Here is a 15689-nt window from a genome sequence, read left to right as displayed (position 1 = left end):
CGATTATTTGCAGGTTATGTTTGGTATAGTTTCCAATTTTAGTAGTGTTTTTGTATGTTTCTGCTTTAAAACTTATTTATTTGAATTTGATATAGATTGTAACTGGTAAGGCGTGTTTCAGACCTTTGTATTAATATTTTTTCAAAAGAAATAAAAGTTTTGAATTGCTAGAAACGTTCTAGAGTAGTTTCGCAATGGCGGACGCCGCAGCTAGGCAGCTCCAGTATGAATACAAAGCGGTAAGTTGAATTTCATGCTAGTATTTTCTAGGAAGAGAATATTTTCAAATAAGGGCGATTAGAGAATAGTTTTTAATATATGTTACTTATATCGGATAGTTACTGTAAGAATTTGCTCTATTTGTATGCAAGTGATGGGCTATTTAAACTATGATGTTGGATTTATAGATTTGCAGTACATAGTAGGATTTTGAAGTTTTTAAAATATATTGAACTATTCAGGTTAATAATTTGTCTCTAATAAATTATTTTATTAAAATTTTCAGAACTCCAATCTTGTCTTACAAGCTGATGTTCGCCTCATTGATAGACGAAATCGTGATGAGGCCACTGGTGAAGTTATGTCTTTGGTGGGGAAACTCACCAGTTCTAAAATGGGAGATCGTGCACAAAGGACAAAACCAGCAAAGGCTGAAGAAAGGAAAGCCAAGTGAGTTGTGCAAGTATCTTAATAGATCATCTGGTACATGCAGGTTACTTACAAATTTGAGGCTATTTTTGAAATATTGAGCCTAAGTAATGACTTATACTAATCCCATTCAAACAAATTAGCTAAAAGTTTTATGTAAAAAAAGTGAATTATGTGCAATTCTGTGAATCTCTTAAAGTAAACTAAGAGAAAAGGTTCTTCAAAAACCATGAAAAGTTGATTTACTTGTGGCCTGTTTATGAGTTTTTGAACAATTTGCAGATCATAGGTATGTTTACTTATGAATAGAGCACATATAGTATTGAACTTGAATATAGTCAACAATATCCTTCAGGGAAGTTTTGAATTTCTTCACAGGAGCTGATAGCCTTCATTATAATTTATCTAATAATATACTGTTTAGTGAAATGGTTTAATTTTTTTCTTATTCTCATTGCTATCAACTTAATGTGCATAGATTAAAACACATTTCTTTAAGCAAGTTGTTTCTGCCAATAAAAAATACTTGATCAAGCAGCTCATCAAAGAATATATTAAACTCTTGTTTGCCAAATATCTACTGTTCTCACATTTTTGTGACTACATTCATTCAGTGCGTCAAATTTGGAACCTACTGTAGATATGTGCATTTATAGTTTAAAATCAGTAATGATCTTTATTTAAGACGTCAGAAGCGTGACGAAGCTCAGTATGACTTTGCTAGAATGAAAGGGGCCACACTATTGTCTGAAGGAGTTGATGAAATGGTGGGGATTATTTATAAACCAAAAACTCAAGAAACCAGGCAAACTTATGAGGTTCTCTTGAGTTTCTTACAAGAAGCCCTTGGTGATCAACCCAGGGACATTATTTGTGGAGCTGCAGATGAAGTGCTGTCAGTATTGAAGAATGATCGATTAAAGGAGAGGGAGAAGAAGAAAGAAACAGAAATGCTTATAGGTAAGAATTAGTTGTCAAATATTTAAATATCTACCTCACATTGGGGGGATAGTTTTCTTAAATAGGTTTGAAATTTATTTACATTATTTGCTTCTAGTAAGTAAAATGCATTTTACAGTACCCTAAGTAAACTTAACTTTATCTTGTGGACATCTTTTGCAAATGTTTTTTTTAACATTATCATTAATGTATAAATTAGCAGAAGTTTGAGATAAAATAATATTCAATATGTGAACTGTTGACCATATTTCAATATATTAATCTTCCATATTTAATACATTAAGTCCATTAGCTATCATTGTAGTACTTAGGTTTGTTTCCAGAAGCACTTGTACTGTAACAACTTAACTACTTGGGAAGCTATTATGGTATTTGTTTTAGGTGCTATACCTGAAGAACGCTTCGCTCTTTTGGTCAATTTAGGCAAGAAAATCACAGACTTTGGAACTGAAGAATTAAAGTCTAATACAGGAGAGGAAAACATTGATGAAACTTATGGCATAAACGTGCAATTTGAAGAATCTGAAGAAGAAGATGATGAGGATATGTATGGAGAAGTGAGAGAGGAGTTTGATGAAGAGGAAGGAGAAGAAGCAAGGGAAGATGGAGCTATACATGCTGAAAATTTAGGCGTCAGCGTAGAGGAACTAAAAAAGGAAAAATCTTTGCACCCAATGGATATAGATGCCTATTGGTTACAAAGGAAATTATCAAAAATATACGACGACGCGATGATTTCGCAAGCGAAAGCGGCTGAGGTCTTAAATGTTTTAAGAGATGCTGGAGACGACAGGGAATTGGAAAACCAATTGGTCCTGCTACTGGGATATGATTGCTTTGATTTTATAAAGCAACTAAAGAAAAATAGAAAACTTATCCTCTATTGCACTTTGTTGGCCAAATCTCAGAGTGAGACCGAACGCCAAAAACTAAAGGAGAAAATGTCGGAGGACGCAGGATTAAAAAAGATATTGAAATTGCTGGAAACTGGGCGAGGTGATGAAGAAAATGGGGACGATGAGTCAACGTCTAGATCCAGGAAGAGAAAGCACAGCAGCGACGAGGAAGATTTGGACGAAGATACTGAGAAGACGCAAGTGGCAGGAACAAGGAAAATGATCGATTTTGAAGATTTAGTATTTTCACAGGTAAATATTTTAAAGAAAAAACGCGTCTTGAAAATTCTAATGCTCAATATGAAACTGTAACTGAATGGTGATCATCCTGAACTCAAAAAATTTACAAAATATAAAAAAAAAAAATTGATGACTTTTCAGTCAAATATAATCAGTTTTAATCATAGCCTTTTGCATTACAGGGTTCTCATTTTATGGCAAGCAAAAAATGTCAATTGCCCGACGGTTCCTTTAGAAAACAAAATAAAGGCTATGAAGAAGTCCACGTTCCTGCCCTAAAACCCAAACCATTTGGCGATAACGAGAAGCTACAACCAATCGATCAATTGCCTAAGTACGTGCAACCCGTATTCGATGGTTTCAAGAGTCTCAATAGAATCCAAAGCCGCTTATGCAAAGCAGCTTTAGAAGGGGATGAAAACATTTTGCTGTGCGCTCCCACTGGGGCGGGAAAAACCAACGTGGCTCTTTTGACGATGATGAGGGAAATTGGCAAGCATATCAACGTGGATGGAACCATAAACGCAGACGAATTCAAGATTATTTACATCGCTCCTATGCGGTCTCTTGTACAAGAAATGGTGGGAAATTTTGGCAAGCGGTTGGCTAGTTACAATATGACTGTGCACGAGTTAACTGGAGATCATCAGTTGACAAGAGAGCAGATTGCGGAGGCTCAAGTGATCGTCTGTACGCCCGAGAAGTGGGATATTATAACACGAAAAGGTGGGTTAACATTTCGTTTAATTTTGTATGGAAAAAAGTCTTTTTTTGGTTGTATAGACAGACATTTACAATATGTTTTAATTATCACTCAAATACTTAAATAAGTATAAACCGGGACAATTTTGCATTGGTAGGTGGTGAAAAAACATTCACTTCACTGGTACGTCTCATTATTATTGACGAGATCCATTTACTTCACGACGAAAGAGGACCGGTACTTGAAGCCCTAGTAGCCCGCACTATACGAATGATCGAATCCACCCAAGAGGAAGTGAGGCTGGTCGGTTTATCAGCCACCCTACCTAACTACCAAGACGTAGCTGCATTTTTACGCGTACGCCCAGAATCCGGGTTGTTTTACTTCGACAACAGCTTCAGGCCGGTGGCGTTGGAGCAGCAATACATCGGTGTGACCGAAAAGAAAGCCACCAAACGTTGTCAAATAATGAACGAAATCGTATATGAGAAAACGATGGAGCATGCAGGAAAGAACCAAGTACTCATTTTTGTGCATTCGAGAAACGAAACTGGCAAAACTGCGCGGGCTATAAGGGATATGTGTTTGGAGAAGGACACTTTAGGGCAGTTTTTGAGAGAGGGTTCCGCTTCGATGGAAGTATTGAGGACGGAAGCAGATCAAGTGAAGAATAACGAATTGAAGGACTTATTGCCCTATGGATTTGCCATCCATCATGCCGGAATGACGCGGGTGGACAGGACTTTAGTTGAGGATTTGTTTGCTGATAGACACATTCAGGTCAGTTTAGATTAAATTTTTGTAATTTATGAGTTTTCAAGCAGGATGTCATCTGAAAGTCCATAATACTTTCAAAATTTAAGATAATTTGAAACAAATATAATAGGGACTTTTAGATCAGAGTATGTACCTGCGCAAATTCACTAATGCCCATTCAGTTGCACGCGTAAAAGTCTTTTACTAAATTGTTATTTTATTTTTAGATAACTTTTCCTTCAATCTGACAATTATTGAAAAAATTTAATTAAAAATTCAGATATTTTGTATCAGTTTATTTGGGAGGTAAAATTAGAATAGAATTAAAGAAAAGTCTTATTGCAATATCTCTATAGGTGCTAGTTTCCACAGCCACCTTAGCCTGGGGTGTGAACTTACCTGCTCATACGGTAATCATTAAAGGGACTCAAATTTATGATCCTACTAAAGGAAGATGGGTCGAGCTGGGTGCTTTAGACGTTCTACAAATGTTAGGTAACATAGAAATTGACTTTCAACCCTCATTTATTTCAACAGCAAATCCTTTCTTTCCTAGGTCGCGCCGGCCGTCCCCAGTACGACACTAAAGGCGAAGGTATTCTGATAACGAATCACAGCGAACTCCAATACTATCTTTCTCTTCTTAACCAGCAACTCCCAATTGAATCCCAACTAGTGTCCAAATTGCCCGATATGTTAAACGCAGAAATCGTGTTGGGAACTATTCAAAATATGAAAGACGCAGTAACTTGGCTCGGTTATACCTATTTGTATATCCGACTAATGCGAGCACATTCTTTATACGGCATTTCACACGATCAAATGAAGCACGATCCTCTATTGGAGCAGCATCGGGCCGATTTGGTGCATACGGCTGCGATGCATTTAGATCGCAGCGGACTGGTTAAGTACGACAGGAAAACTGGCCAGTTTCAGGGAACTGAATTGGGACGCATTGCGTCTCAGTATTATTGCACTCATGAAACTATGTCCACGTACAATCAATTGTTGAAGCCTTACTTGAGCGATATTGATTTATTCCGCGTGTTTTCATTGTCTGGGGAGTTCAAGAACATTGCAGTTCGAGAGGGTGAGCCGGGAGAGTTGCAGAAACTCATGGAGAGAGTTCCTATACCTATAAAAGAGAGCATCGAGGAGCCTAGTGCTAAAGTTAACGTGTTGCTGCAAGCCTACATCTCGCAACTGAAACTAGAGAGCTTTGCTCTCATGTCCGACATGGTCTACGTCACTCAATCCGCCTCCAGGCTTATTAGAGCGATATTCGAAATAGTGCTGCACAGAGGATGGGCCCAGTTGGCTGATAAAGTGCTGACGTTGTGTAAAATGGTTGATAAAAGGATGTGGCAGTCTATGTCTCCTTTAAGACAATTCAAAAAAATGCCTGAAGAGATCGTTAAAAAAATCGAAAAGAAATATTTTCCTTGGGAGCGGCTTTACGATCTAGGACCCAATGAAATTGGCGAATTGATTCGTGTTCCGAAATTGGGTAAAACGATCCACAAATACGTGCACCAATTCCCCAAGCTGGAACTTTCCACTCACATTCAGCCGGTTACGCGGTCGATGTTGAAAGTGGAGCTTACAATTACCCCCGATTTCCAGTGGGAGGAGAAGCTGCACGGACACGCCGAGGCCTTTTGGATATTCGTCGAAGACGTGGACTCAGAAGTAATTTTGCATCACGAGTACTTTTTGCTGAAACAGAAGTATTGCCAGGATGAGCATTTAGTGAAATTTTTCGTGCCCATTTATGAACCGCTGGCGCCGCATTATTTCCTGCGAATTGTTTCGGATAGGTGGATAGGAGCCCAAACTCAGCTGCCCGTATCATTCAAGTAAGTACACATTTTGTTTTGTGTTTTTTATATATAAAAAAATGGGCTTTTTTAGTATTCAGATTTAGGCAATTATAATAAATGGTAAAAATAATTATTAGCTAATGTCGGCCGCGGTTGTTCATTAATGCCTTCCATTGGATCACTTTTAGTTTGCTTTGAAAACCAACATTAATTAATCGTGATCCGTCATAGTGCCTAAAGTCCAGTGTATCTGTACTTGCTATATCCCATCGAATTAGGGCTATTTTATAGGTTTACCAAATCGATATTTTTCAATCTAGGCACTTGATTCTGCCAGAAAAGAACTTTCCACCTACAGAACTGCTCGACCTCCAACCATTACCGATCACAGCTCTTCGAAACGAGCTGTACGAATCACTCTACAGCGAAAAGTTTCCTCAATTCAACCCAATTCAAACGCAAGTGTTCAATTCCGTCTACAACGGAGACGACAATATTTTCATCGGTGCGCCTACCGGCTCTGGGAAAACCACCATTGCAGAATTCGCTATTTTGCGTCTCTTGGACAGAAACCCCGATGGGAGGTGCGTGTACCTCGTGCCAAAGGATGCACTTGCTGAGTTGATTTTCGCCGATTGGCACATCAAATTCGGACAGACCCTCGGCAAGAAAGTGGTACTGCTCACTGGCGAGACTGGCACCGATCTGAAGTTATTGGCCAAAGGGCAGATTGTTATTACAAGCGCCGAGAAGTGGGATGTGCTATCACGGAGGTGGAAGCAGAGGAAGAATGTGCAGAATATCAATTTGTTTATTGTAGACGAGTTGCATTTAATAGGAGGCGAGGATGGGCCCGTTATTGAAATTATATGTTCTAGGATGCGGTAAGGAAAATATGTATATTTTTTTCAATTCAGACGAAAAAGGAAATAATAAGGGATCTGCGGAATATAAAGGGTTTATTCCCACTGACTATTTAAGTGACAAATTACCAGGACAACCCACTCGTATATAAATTGCTGAAAATAATTATAGAAGAACGATATATTCTATTGCCATTCTTTGTTGTACTTCTCTTCTCCTTTGCATAAAGTTTACCCATAATTTTGCAGAATTGTGGCTTTTTCAGGTATATTTCGTCCCAAATCGAAAAACCTATCCGCATGGTTGCGTTAAGCGGTTCTCTAGCCGATTACAAAGATGTAGCTCAATGGTTGGGCTGCAATGCAAACGCCACCTTCAATTTCCATCCAAGCGTGCGACCAGTGCCCCTGGAACTACACGTGCAAGGTTTCAATTTGACGCATAATGCCTCCCGTCTCATCGCTATGGGAAAGCCCGTATACAACGCCATCGTAAGGCACAGCCCCCACAAGCCAGTCATCGTATTTGTGCCTACCAGGAAACAGGCTAGAATGACCGCCATTGACTTATTGACTTATGCAGCTTCTGAGGGACAACCCAATAAGTTCTTCCATGCCGATGAGGAGGATATCAAGCCGTTTTTGGACAGAATGAGCGATAAGGTGACTAGATTGTGACGGTTTTAGAAAACGTACTTAATATCTATTAATACCCTCTTTTAAGACTTTGAAAGAAACCCTATCACAAGGCGTAGCCTATATGCACGAAGGATTGACGGCCGCGGACTTGAGGTTGGTAGAACAACTATTTGATTCAGGGGCAGTTCAAATTGCCGTAGTCACCAGAGATCTCTGTTGGGCGCTGAATATATTTGCCCATTTAGTTATCATCATGGACACGCAGTTTTTCAATGGTGCGTTTATAAAAGGAAATATGTGTGAAATGTGTTAGGAATATTGGTATTTATAGGAAAGATTCATGCCTATGAAAACTATCCCATTACGGATGTTTTGCAAATGGTGGGAAGGGCCAACAGGCCCCTCGAGGACGTTGACGCCAAATGTTTCCTGATGTGTCAGTCTTCCAAGAAGGATTTCTTCAAAAAGTTCTTGAGCGATCCACTCCCAGTTGAGGTAATTGACGTTTCATATGTTAAATCTTATTTGAGCTAAACATGATGTTATTTTAGAGTCATTTGGATCACAGACTACATGATCATTTCAATGCAGAAATTGTCACCAAAACCATTGAGAATAAACAGGATGCGGTTGATTATCTCACATGGACTTTCTTATACAGACGTTTAACCCAAAACCCGAATTATTATAACTTACAGGGTGTAAGCCATAGACATTTATCCGATCATCTTTCCGAGCTAGTAGAGAATACGTTATCTGATTTGGAGCAGTCCAAATGCATTAGTGTCGAGGAAGACATGGATTGCGTACCTTTAAACCTGGGCATGATTGCTGCTTATTACTATATCAACTATACCACGATTGGTACGTGAGCTTTTATGCAGGCTATCTAATATTTTACGTTTTGTTTTTCTCCAGAATTGTTCAGCTTATCTCTTAACAGCAAAACTAAGATAAGAGGGCTGTTGGAGATTATTTCATCAGCAGCCGAATATGAAGATATTCCCGTACGACATCGCGAAGATAATGTTTTGAGACAGTTGGCTCAAAAATTGCCCAACAAGCTGACCTCTCCGACCGGAGGACAGCCAAAATGCAATGATCCACACGTTAAGACCAATCTGTTGTTGCAAGCTCACCTTTGCCGGTAAGTTTAGTCCAATATGCTATTCCAGAGCGACAGACCCTGAAAGCATAATTTTTTTTCCCTATCTTATTTTTGAACATATTGGGAGGAAGAAAACGAAAAAATTGAAAGTTAAATTAATATGATTTGCCGATTTCCAAATGAATTGTTTTTAGATACTTATCAGCCCTTCAACTAATTTTTAGGGAAAATATAGGTGTGGACTATTCAATATACTTATAAACTTATAAATATTAATTACGCACGAATAGTAATTGTAAGAGGGGTGTCGATTAGCACATAACTTTAAAATTTTACACTGTCATTCATTAAACGTTAGAATTGAATTCTTCTTCCAGCTTGCAACTAAGCGCCGAACTTCAGGGTGATACGGAAAATGTACTCGCCAAAGCGATTCGCCTTATTCAGGCTTGCGTGGATGTGCTCAGTTCTAACGGTTGGCTTTCACCTGCCGTCGCTGCCATGGAATTGGCTCAGATGGTGACGCAGGCAATGTGGAGTAAAGATTCTTACTTGAAGCAGTTACCGCATTTCAATGCTGATATTATCAAACGATGCACCGAAAAGGTATCAGTGAAAGTAATAGCGAGTGAGCAAGGGGTCTCATTTTCGATGGTTTCGTCGGGAATCTCGCATATTAATAAAGACAGAAAGATTCAATTTTTAAGAACTGCAATTTAGTGAGTTGAGGCTTTGCGAATACCGCATCTTACTATCTTTTGTAATAAGAGATAATAAGCAAAAACTACTGAAATAGAGCGTCCTGTTTACTTTAATAATACTTATTTAATAATAGTGGCATTATGTGCAAAATCGTCTCTTTCTTTAGGGTGTTGAAACTGTTTTCGATATAATGGAATTAGAAGACGAGGTTCGGAGCAAACTCTTGAATTTAAACGATGTACAAATGGCAGACGTCGCTCGGTTCTGCAACCGTTACCCGAATATTGAGCTTACCTATGAAGTATTGGACAAAGACAAGATACATTCTGGATCATCAGTGCACGTAGCAGTACAATTAGAGAGAGAAGACGAAGTTAACGGGCCTGTCATCGCTCCTTTCTTCCCACAGGTAAAACCTAAAAATAGAAATTAACTTTTTTGTATAAGTTCAAAATTGAAAAGTCGCCACTCATGTTCCTAGGATTTAACTAAATTTTTATATCATGCCGTTTTCGAAAGCCTTAACTGGCCCTCCATCTATAATATTAGACACAGTCTGATAAAAAAAATTGTTTTAGAAACGTGAAGAAGGTTGGTGGGTGGTAATCGGTGACCCCAAGGGCAACTCTCTGCTCTCCATTAAAAGACTGACGTTACAACAAAAAGCCCGAGTAAAATTGGACTTTGTAGCTCCCAGTCCTGGACACCATAGTTACACTTTATATTTCATGAGCGATGCTTATCTAGGATGTGATCAGGAGTACAAATTTTCTATCGACGTTGGAGATTTTGAGTCTAGCGCCAGCGATTCTGATTAAAATCTGGCCAATAAAGTTTTTGATCTTTCAAACGTAAAAAATTGTATTAAAACTACACTTATTTTATAAATGTATATTTTACTTACAGATACGCTTAATTTAAGCAAAACAGGTTTCAGTATAGGAATTTATCATAATTATTCCAAACCACATTTAAATGTTTAAAACTAAAAATATTTAGTGTCAAAGCACGAAGCTATCTAATCTTAACCTGCCCTCGTTTTCAGTTAAAAACATGATATCGGCCATCGTTTGTTCACAAATGGCTTCCTCACCCTTTTCCGACATCTGAAATAAAACAAATCAGGGTCAAATCTGTTTAACAATTAAAACTTTACTAGTTTTCATTGTATCTTCATGATTCTATGAATTTCACAGTGATAGTAATATATTGACTTTCTGGTATAAACTATTTTACAGAAGCTACTTGTAATAATTAAAAAAAAACTCACGGGTTTCCAGTTGTACTCGCTCATTTGAGGTGGATACTTGAAGTCAGGCCCAAAATTAACAGACACTGTTACGTTGCGATGCAACGACAACGCCGGATAATACGAACCCTGGTAAATATCTTCAAAGGCCACTCCTTGACATTCTCCATTCTTGAAATTCAATATTTTGCTTCCCGGCAGCACGATTAGCGTTTTCTGTCTTTCCTGCGGTTGGTCTTTTTCCTCGTAGTACAAGTGGCTTTTAAATTTCACCAGCGGCTGTAGCAAAAAATACACTGAACACTCGATAAAGTTCGAAAATCTGTAAACTCACTCTGTCTTTATAAGTGTTGGGTACGATCTTAGTGGTGTTATTTTGGGGAAGCACAATCATGAATCCCACCGTGTCCCCTTCGGCGTACCCTTTGCTATAATGCTTCCCATGAGCTTCGTGAAACTTGGTGCCTTTCTTCGATCTCCAAGAATACCCGAATTTATCGTAACCTAAAGGAGCTTGTAAATTGGCGTAGTCCTGACCCCACCCCAGACGGACAGCTGTTCCCTCCGGCATTTCTTCAATGGTCGCTTCCCAATACCAACAGCCTTTAGTAACAACTGTAAAAGGGTGATTTGTATAATAATAATAACTTCGATTGACTTTTTGTCTCTTACAATGACTGGCGCGCACAGTCGAATAACCTTTATCTCCTGTCACAGCAAGACGATCTTCCGATATCTTCAATTGTGGGCCTCTATCGTGTAGGGCTAGAAGTACAGTGCTGGGGATGGAGGTTCTGTACAACCAACCAGGAATTGGCTTTCCGGCCCAATCGGAACTTTCATCAAATTCCTTAATGTATTTTATAGAGTGAGCGAGAAAATTATAGAAAAAAATCGATATAAAATCCGACGATAGTTTGGTAAAATTCAAGAATCTCTTAAAAGTGATTCACCGAAATAGTGATATTGAATTAGTTAATTAGCGGTCGATATGCATAATTAAGCACGCAATTAAGTATGCTGTGGATATCTTAAAGGAATTTTCAACAAAAATTCAGGGATTAAAATTAACACACCAAACGACACTTTTGAAGGGCATCTTAACGTTCCGTTTTTCTATAACTGTTGACATTTTAATTCCCCAATTCATATATGTTGATTTAAACGAACATTGCACAGCATTAAAAGCTGAAAAGTACGTGAAACAAACCTGTCTAAACGGGGCATGTGGATCTGGCTCAGCAAGCATATATCTGTAGCCGTCTTTATTGAACGGATGGTCTAAGGGATATCCGTGAGGGGGCAACTTCGGCGTGGTTAAATCCATTCCTCTGCTTTTCTTGCCAGGACCTCCCATATCGCCCAGAAACTTGCGCTTCATGTTACGCGATTTTAAGCTAACGGCTACAAGTACAATTTAAGATTTAAAAGAAAAGAAAAAAATTAAATTAAAGAAAGGTGAATAAAGAAATTAGTTTCTGCAAGAAATACTTGACTTGTGGAATGTCCACTATTGCACTATAATATAATGAAAACAATATTGGTAATATTTAAACAATTGTAAGTAATCAAGAATTTTATATGATACCAAATATAATGGTTGTTTCGCTAAATGTGCAAAATTTGCAAAATATAGAGACGTTCTACTTTCAATTCTTAAATGGCCCACCTCGTATATTATGTTATTGCTTTCAGGTCTCAATATTCAGGATGAAACATCGAATCAAAAGTTTGAACATGTAGTTTTTTAGAATATTAAACGGGATGAATAAGATGAAATTGCAATAATAAAGCGTGTTCAGATTTTTTTTATCCTGAGAGCTGACGTTAGAAAAATATCAATTATGCTGCTTCAATTACGCAAATTAAAAGATTAAAAACATTTCCTGGTGATCATTTCGTTGGCCTATAAATTGCACGATCTTGATCCAATTTGATATAATCTGTTTCCGATCGCATACCACGGTTTTAATTGATTATTTTGAAATTCCATGCAGATTTTTATTAAAAATTCAGTATGCGGCAATCAACAAAGCTACTACTAACAAATAAACAGGAAATACAAGATTTATATCACTCGAAATAACTGCGATACGTTAAGTACGAATAGTGGACGTTTAAATCATTGATAACTTACGTGGCTGCCTGTTAACAACTTTTATTTTAGCCATGATAAATGATATAATAATACGTAGCTTTTATCGCTAATCTTGGAAATGATAACAATTATGTGACTCACGTCATTGATGTGTCAAACAATAGCCAGCTTAACAAATAAGCAAATTTTTAATTATTGTGATTAAATTATTATAACGACTCTCATGTTCGAATAATTCCAGAATATTAACTTGCAACATAAACTCTACTAACTCAATAAATTAACTACTATGATTCGTCAAATAATAATCCACTAATAAATAATTATTTCACTAGTAAACGCCTTAATATCACTTTTTATAATCGCTTCGTTTTTATAGCTATAGCAGTATTTGACTAACTCACTCTTAAGTGATTGACACAGTGACTCAGATCGTTTTTTAACAATCAGTATTTGGGAAATGAAACCATTTTAGATATTTGTTTTTTCATATTTCGATTCAGAATATCGCCTTAAATTAGCGCCATGTGTTTAGGAAACACTTTGTGCAATAGCGTTTTCTATTGGCAAATTTAGTGCAAAACTAATGTAATGTGATAATACTTTATTGACACTCAGTATACAGGAACAAAAACACATTATTGTTGCACTAGTTTTCCCATTAATAGTTCATAATAACTTAGGTACTCTATAATACATACTGTGCTGGATGCCCATTTCAGTAACTTTCAATGTTCCACTCTTTATCATGGCTTCATAATTGGGCTTTATGTTATTTAGATCTGTGTTAATTAATCCATACAACTGACCCTCTCCCTTATCCTCAAAAACAAACAAGATGTGGATATCTTTGATCAAAGCCTTTGTTACTGTAGAATGCCATGATTGAGTGACACGTCTATTGATGAAAAGGAGAAAAAGTAATATACAAGTAAAAGTAGTGTATGTTCAGATTTATTAATTATACTAAATGGAAATATTATGCAATACTAACACCACTTTCTACTATAGTCACTCTCCTGCAAATCCTTTTTTCCTTACTTTTTCTTACCTAGATGTAGTGGTTATTGCCTCCCAATGGTACTCAATATATGGAATTATTTCCTTCTCTTTATTAAACAACAACTTATTAGTTCCTTCTTTGGCACTGAGTTGCTGAAGGTTAGCAATGGCTGTCACACACATCTGACTAATTTCTGCACAAAGACAATCCTATAAAATTTACAGTCAAGCCAATTAGAGGTCAAATTTAACATCTACCAATTCACTAATGAAAATATAATATTAAAGCTCAATTTACAGATTGCTACTACATAATCTATTACAGGCATTCAGCACAAGATTCTATATTATTTAACTGTTAGTTTTCAGTTTGGATCATTAATTTATTATGTTTTTTTTTTATATCTCATAACTAGTGCCTGTTGTAGATTTTGTAGATTCTCATCAAAACTAATGAATTTTGGTTGGCTTGACACAAAATGTATGCTGGAATTTACATTGTCCTAAACCCGAATTATTGCACCCCAATGTATTTTCTCTTCTTGAATTGACTGTATTAAAAATGTTTGACTTCACAATTCAGCACTTAATTAAATCTGGCTCTAAAGTTGTTAAATCAAATCAATCTGCTTTACTGATATCCAATAGTAAAGTAATCCATGTTGAAAAAGTAGACCATTAGTATTGGGAAAGCATATTCTTTAGATATATCAATTCATAAATCTGGCTTAAGAGGACAAGTTGAACTGTTGTTAAATCTTAACATAAAAACCCTTACGTGCTTGGCTTTTCCTAAAAGTTTCTAACCCTGTTTGGGAGCAGTTTTTGCAAATAAACACATAGTTGGACAAAAATGGAACCAATTTTCCCAGTTGGTATCCAATACATGATTCGTGATACCATCTAGAGCAATTTGCACAAAGTAGCTCAACAATATTCAAATTTCGCTCCTTTCCACTAAAAATATAATTAAATGTCCCTTGAAATTATATATTACAAGATTTCAATTGTTGAATACCAATAACAACTTCCTGATTCCACTTGCTTCCGGTCTTTTTTCTCATAATCACCAGTTCTGGTTGCAGTGGTATTCGTTGAGGATATAGATTCATTGTCAGTTTCACTGCTTTGAGTTTTGTCATCAATGTCTTGGGTCGATGACTCAGTTTCTGGACATTCACTTTTTCTACAATTTTAGGTAATATGATGATAAATGATGCATTATTAAAATGATAATTCATAATTTTCCATTGTCTTTATTGAGTGTTTCATTCAATGTGTCAAGCAGTATTAGACATATTTGGTTTTTTATCAAATATAATTGAAATATCTTTATGAAACTAATTTTAAGATAATACAGCTTACATATATGGGTATTTTGAGAACTATAAGAGATAGAAAAAAATGGTTAGATTAGTAACGTTAGTGGGATTTTCATGACAATAGAAGTCCAAAAATTAACATTTAATACAAGAAAAATGTAATGCAATCGTTATATTGTGGACATGAATGTATAGTTCTATTTTGGCTAGAAATTAGTCTCGAACGTACCCTTGATCTTTTTCCTCGATCATTTTCGATATTAACAAGAAATCAGTTTACTAAACAAATAAAAATATTATAGAATTTATGTAAATTAAGCTTTTAATATTAAAATTGAAGGGAAAATACTTTATAATAATAAGAAATCGTAAAGCCATAAACAATAAACAAACATTTGAAGTTCTGAGAATATAAAAAGGAACCGCAATGTCAACCCGTCAATGTTAATGTCAAACCAAACTTTGTTTTTTAACAAGAACTACATAAACAATTTTCATAAAGATGATTTTAAATGATGTATTGAGATTGCTTCGGTGAAGAAGAAATCATAAATTTTTTATATTTTAGGAAAAGATTATAATGTTAATTAAATATTTAAAACTTTATATACCACGTTGCAGTTTTAATTTATTTTAAAATGAAGTACAATGTAAGTATACTTCAAAATAAATAAAATGTTTAT

At 36.4% G+C, this 15689-nt stretch overlaps 2 protein-coding genes across 4 annotated transcripts; one reads left to right on the top strand and one right to left on the bottom strand.

Moving 5' to 3' along the window:
- The first annotated feature begins 16 nt into the window (after nt 1-16).
- On the top strand, nt 17-10238 carry l(3)72Ab (U5 small nuclear ribonucleoprotein l(3)72Ab). The gene is made up of 18 exons (XM_066284942.1): nt 17-105; nt 172-239; nt 506-669; nt 1334-1608; nt 1990-2756; nt 2927-3470; nt 3605-4227; nt 4560-4698; nt 4760-6059; nt 6344-6907; nt 7153-7549; nt 7611-7800; nt 7857-8020; nt 8077-8389; nt 8444-8672; nt 9011-9239; nt 9502-9744; nt 9914-10238. The coding sequence occupies exons 2-18, from the start codon at nt 195-197 to the stop codon at nt 10151-10153; spliced, it is 6426 nt and encodes a 2141-aa protein (XP_066141039.1). The 5' UTR covers nt 17-105; nt 172-194; the 3' UTR covers nt 10154-10238.
- Nucleotides 10212-15415, bottom strand: ash2 (Set1/Ash2 histone methyltransferase complex subunit ash2). 3 transcript variants are annotated; one of them, XM_066284952.1, is made up of 10 exons: nt 15236-15415; nt 14703-14870; nt 14463-14641; nt 13734-13878; nt 13384-13580; nt 11795-11988; nt 11257-11434; nt 10919-11199; nt 10606-10863; nt 10212-10441 (listed from the first exon to the last, which is right to left on the bottom strand). In XM_066284952.1, the coding sequence occupies exons 1-10, from the start codon at nt 15256-15258 to the stop codon at nt 10337-10339; spliced, it is 1728 nt and encodes a 575-aa protein (XP_066141049.1). In that variant the 5' UTR covers nt 15259-15415; the 3' UTR covers nt 10212-10336. The 3 variants fall into 3 exon arrangements, with proteins under 3 accessions (XP_066141049.1, XP_066141050.1, XP_066141051.1); XM_066284953.1 differs by lacking the exons at nt 14703-14870; nt 15236-15415 and having other exon boundaries at nt 13734-13894; nt 14463-14593; XM_066284954.1 differs by lacking the exons at nt 13384-13580; nt 13734-13878; nt 14463-14641; nt 14703-14870; nt 15236-15415 and adding an exon at nt 12722-12824.
- Between the last annotated feature and the right edge of the window lie 274 nt (nt 15416-15689).

Source organism: Euwallacea fornicatus, chromosome 8 (assembly GCF_040115645.1).
Source record: "Euwallacea fornicatus isolate EFF26 chromosome 8, ASM4011564v1, whole genome shotgun sequence".
In the NCBI taxonomy this organism is placed as follows: domain Eukaryota; kingdom Metazoa; phylum Arthropoda; class Insecta; order Coleoptera; family Curculionidae; genus Euwallacea; species Euwallacea fornicatus.
The sequence above is the reverse complement of the archived record's forward strand: the minus strand, read 5'-3'. Positions and strand labels throughout refer to the sequence as shown.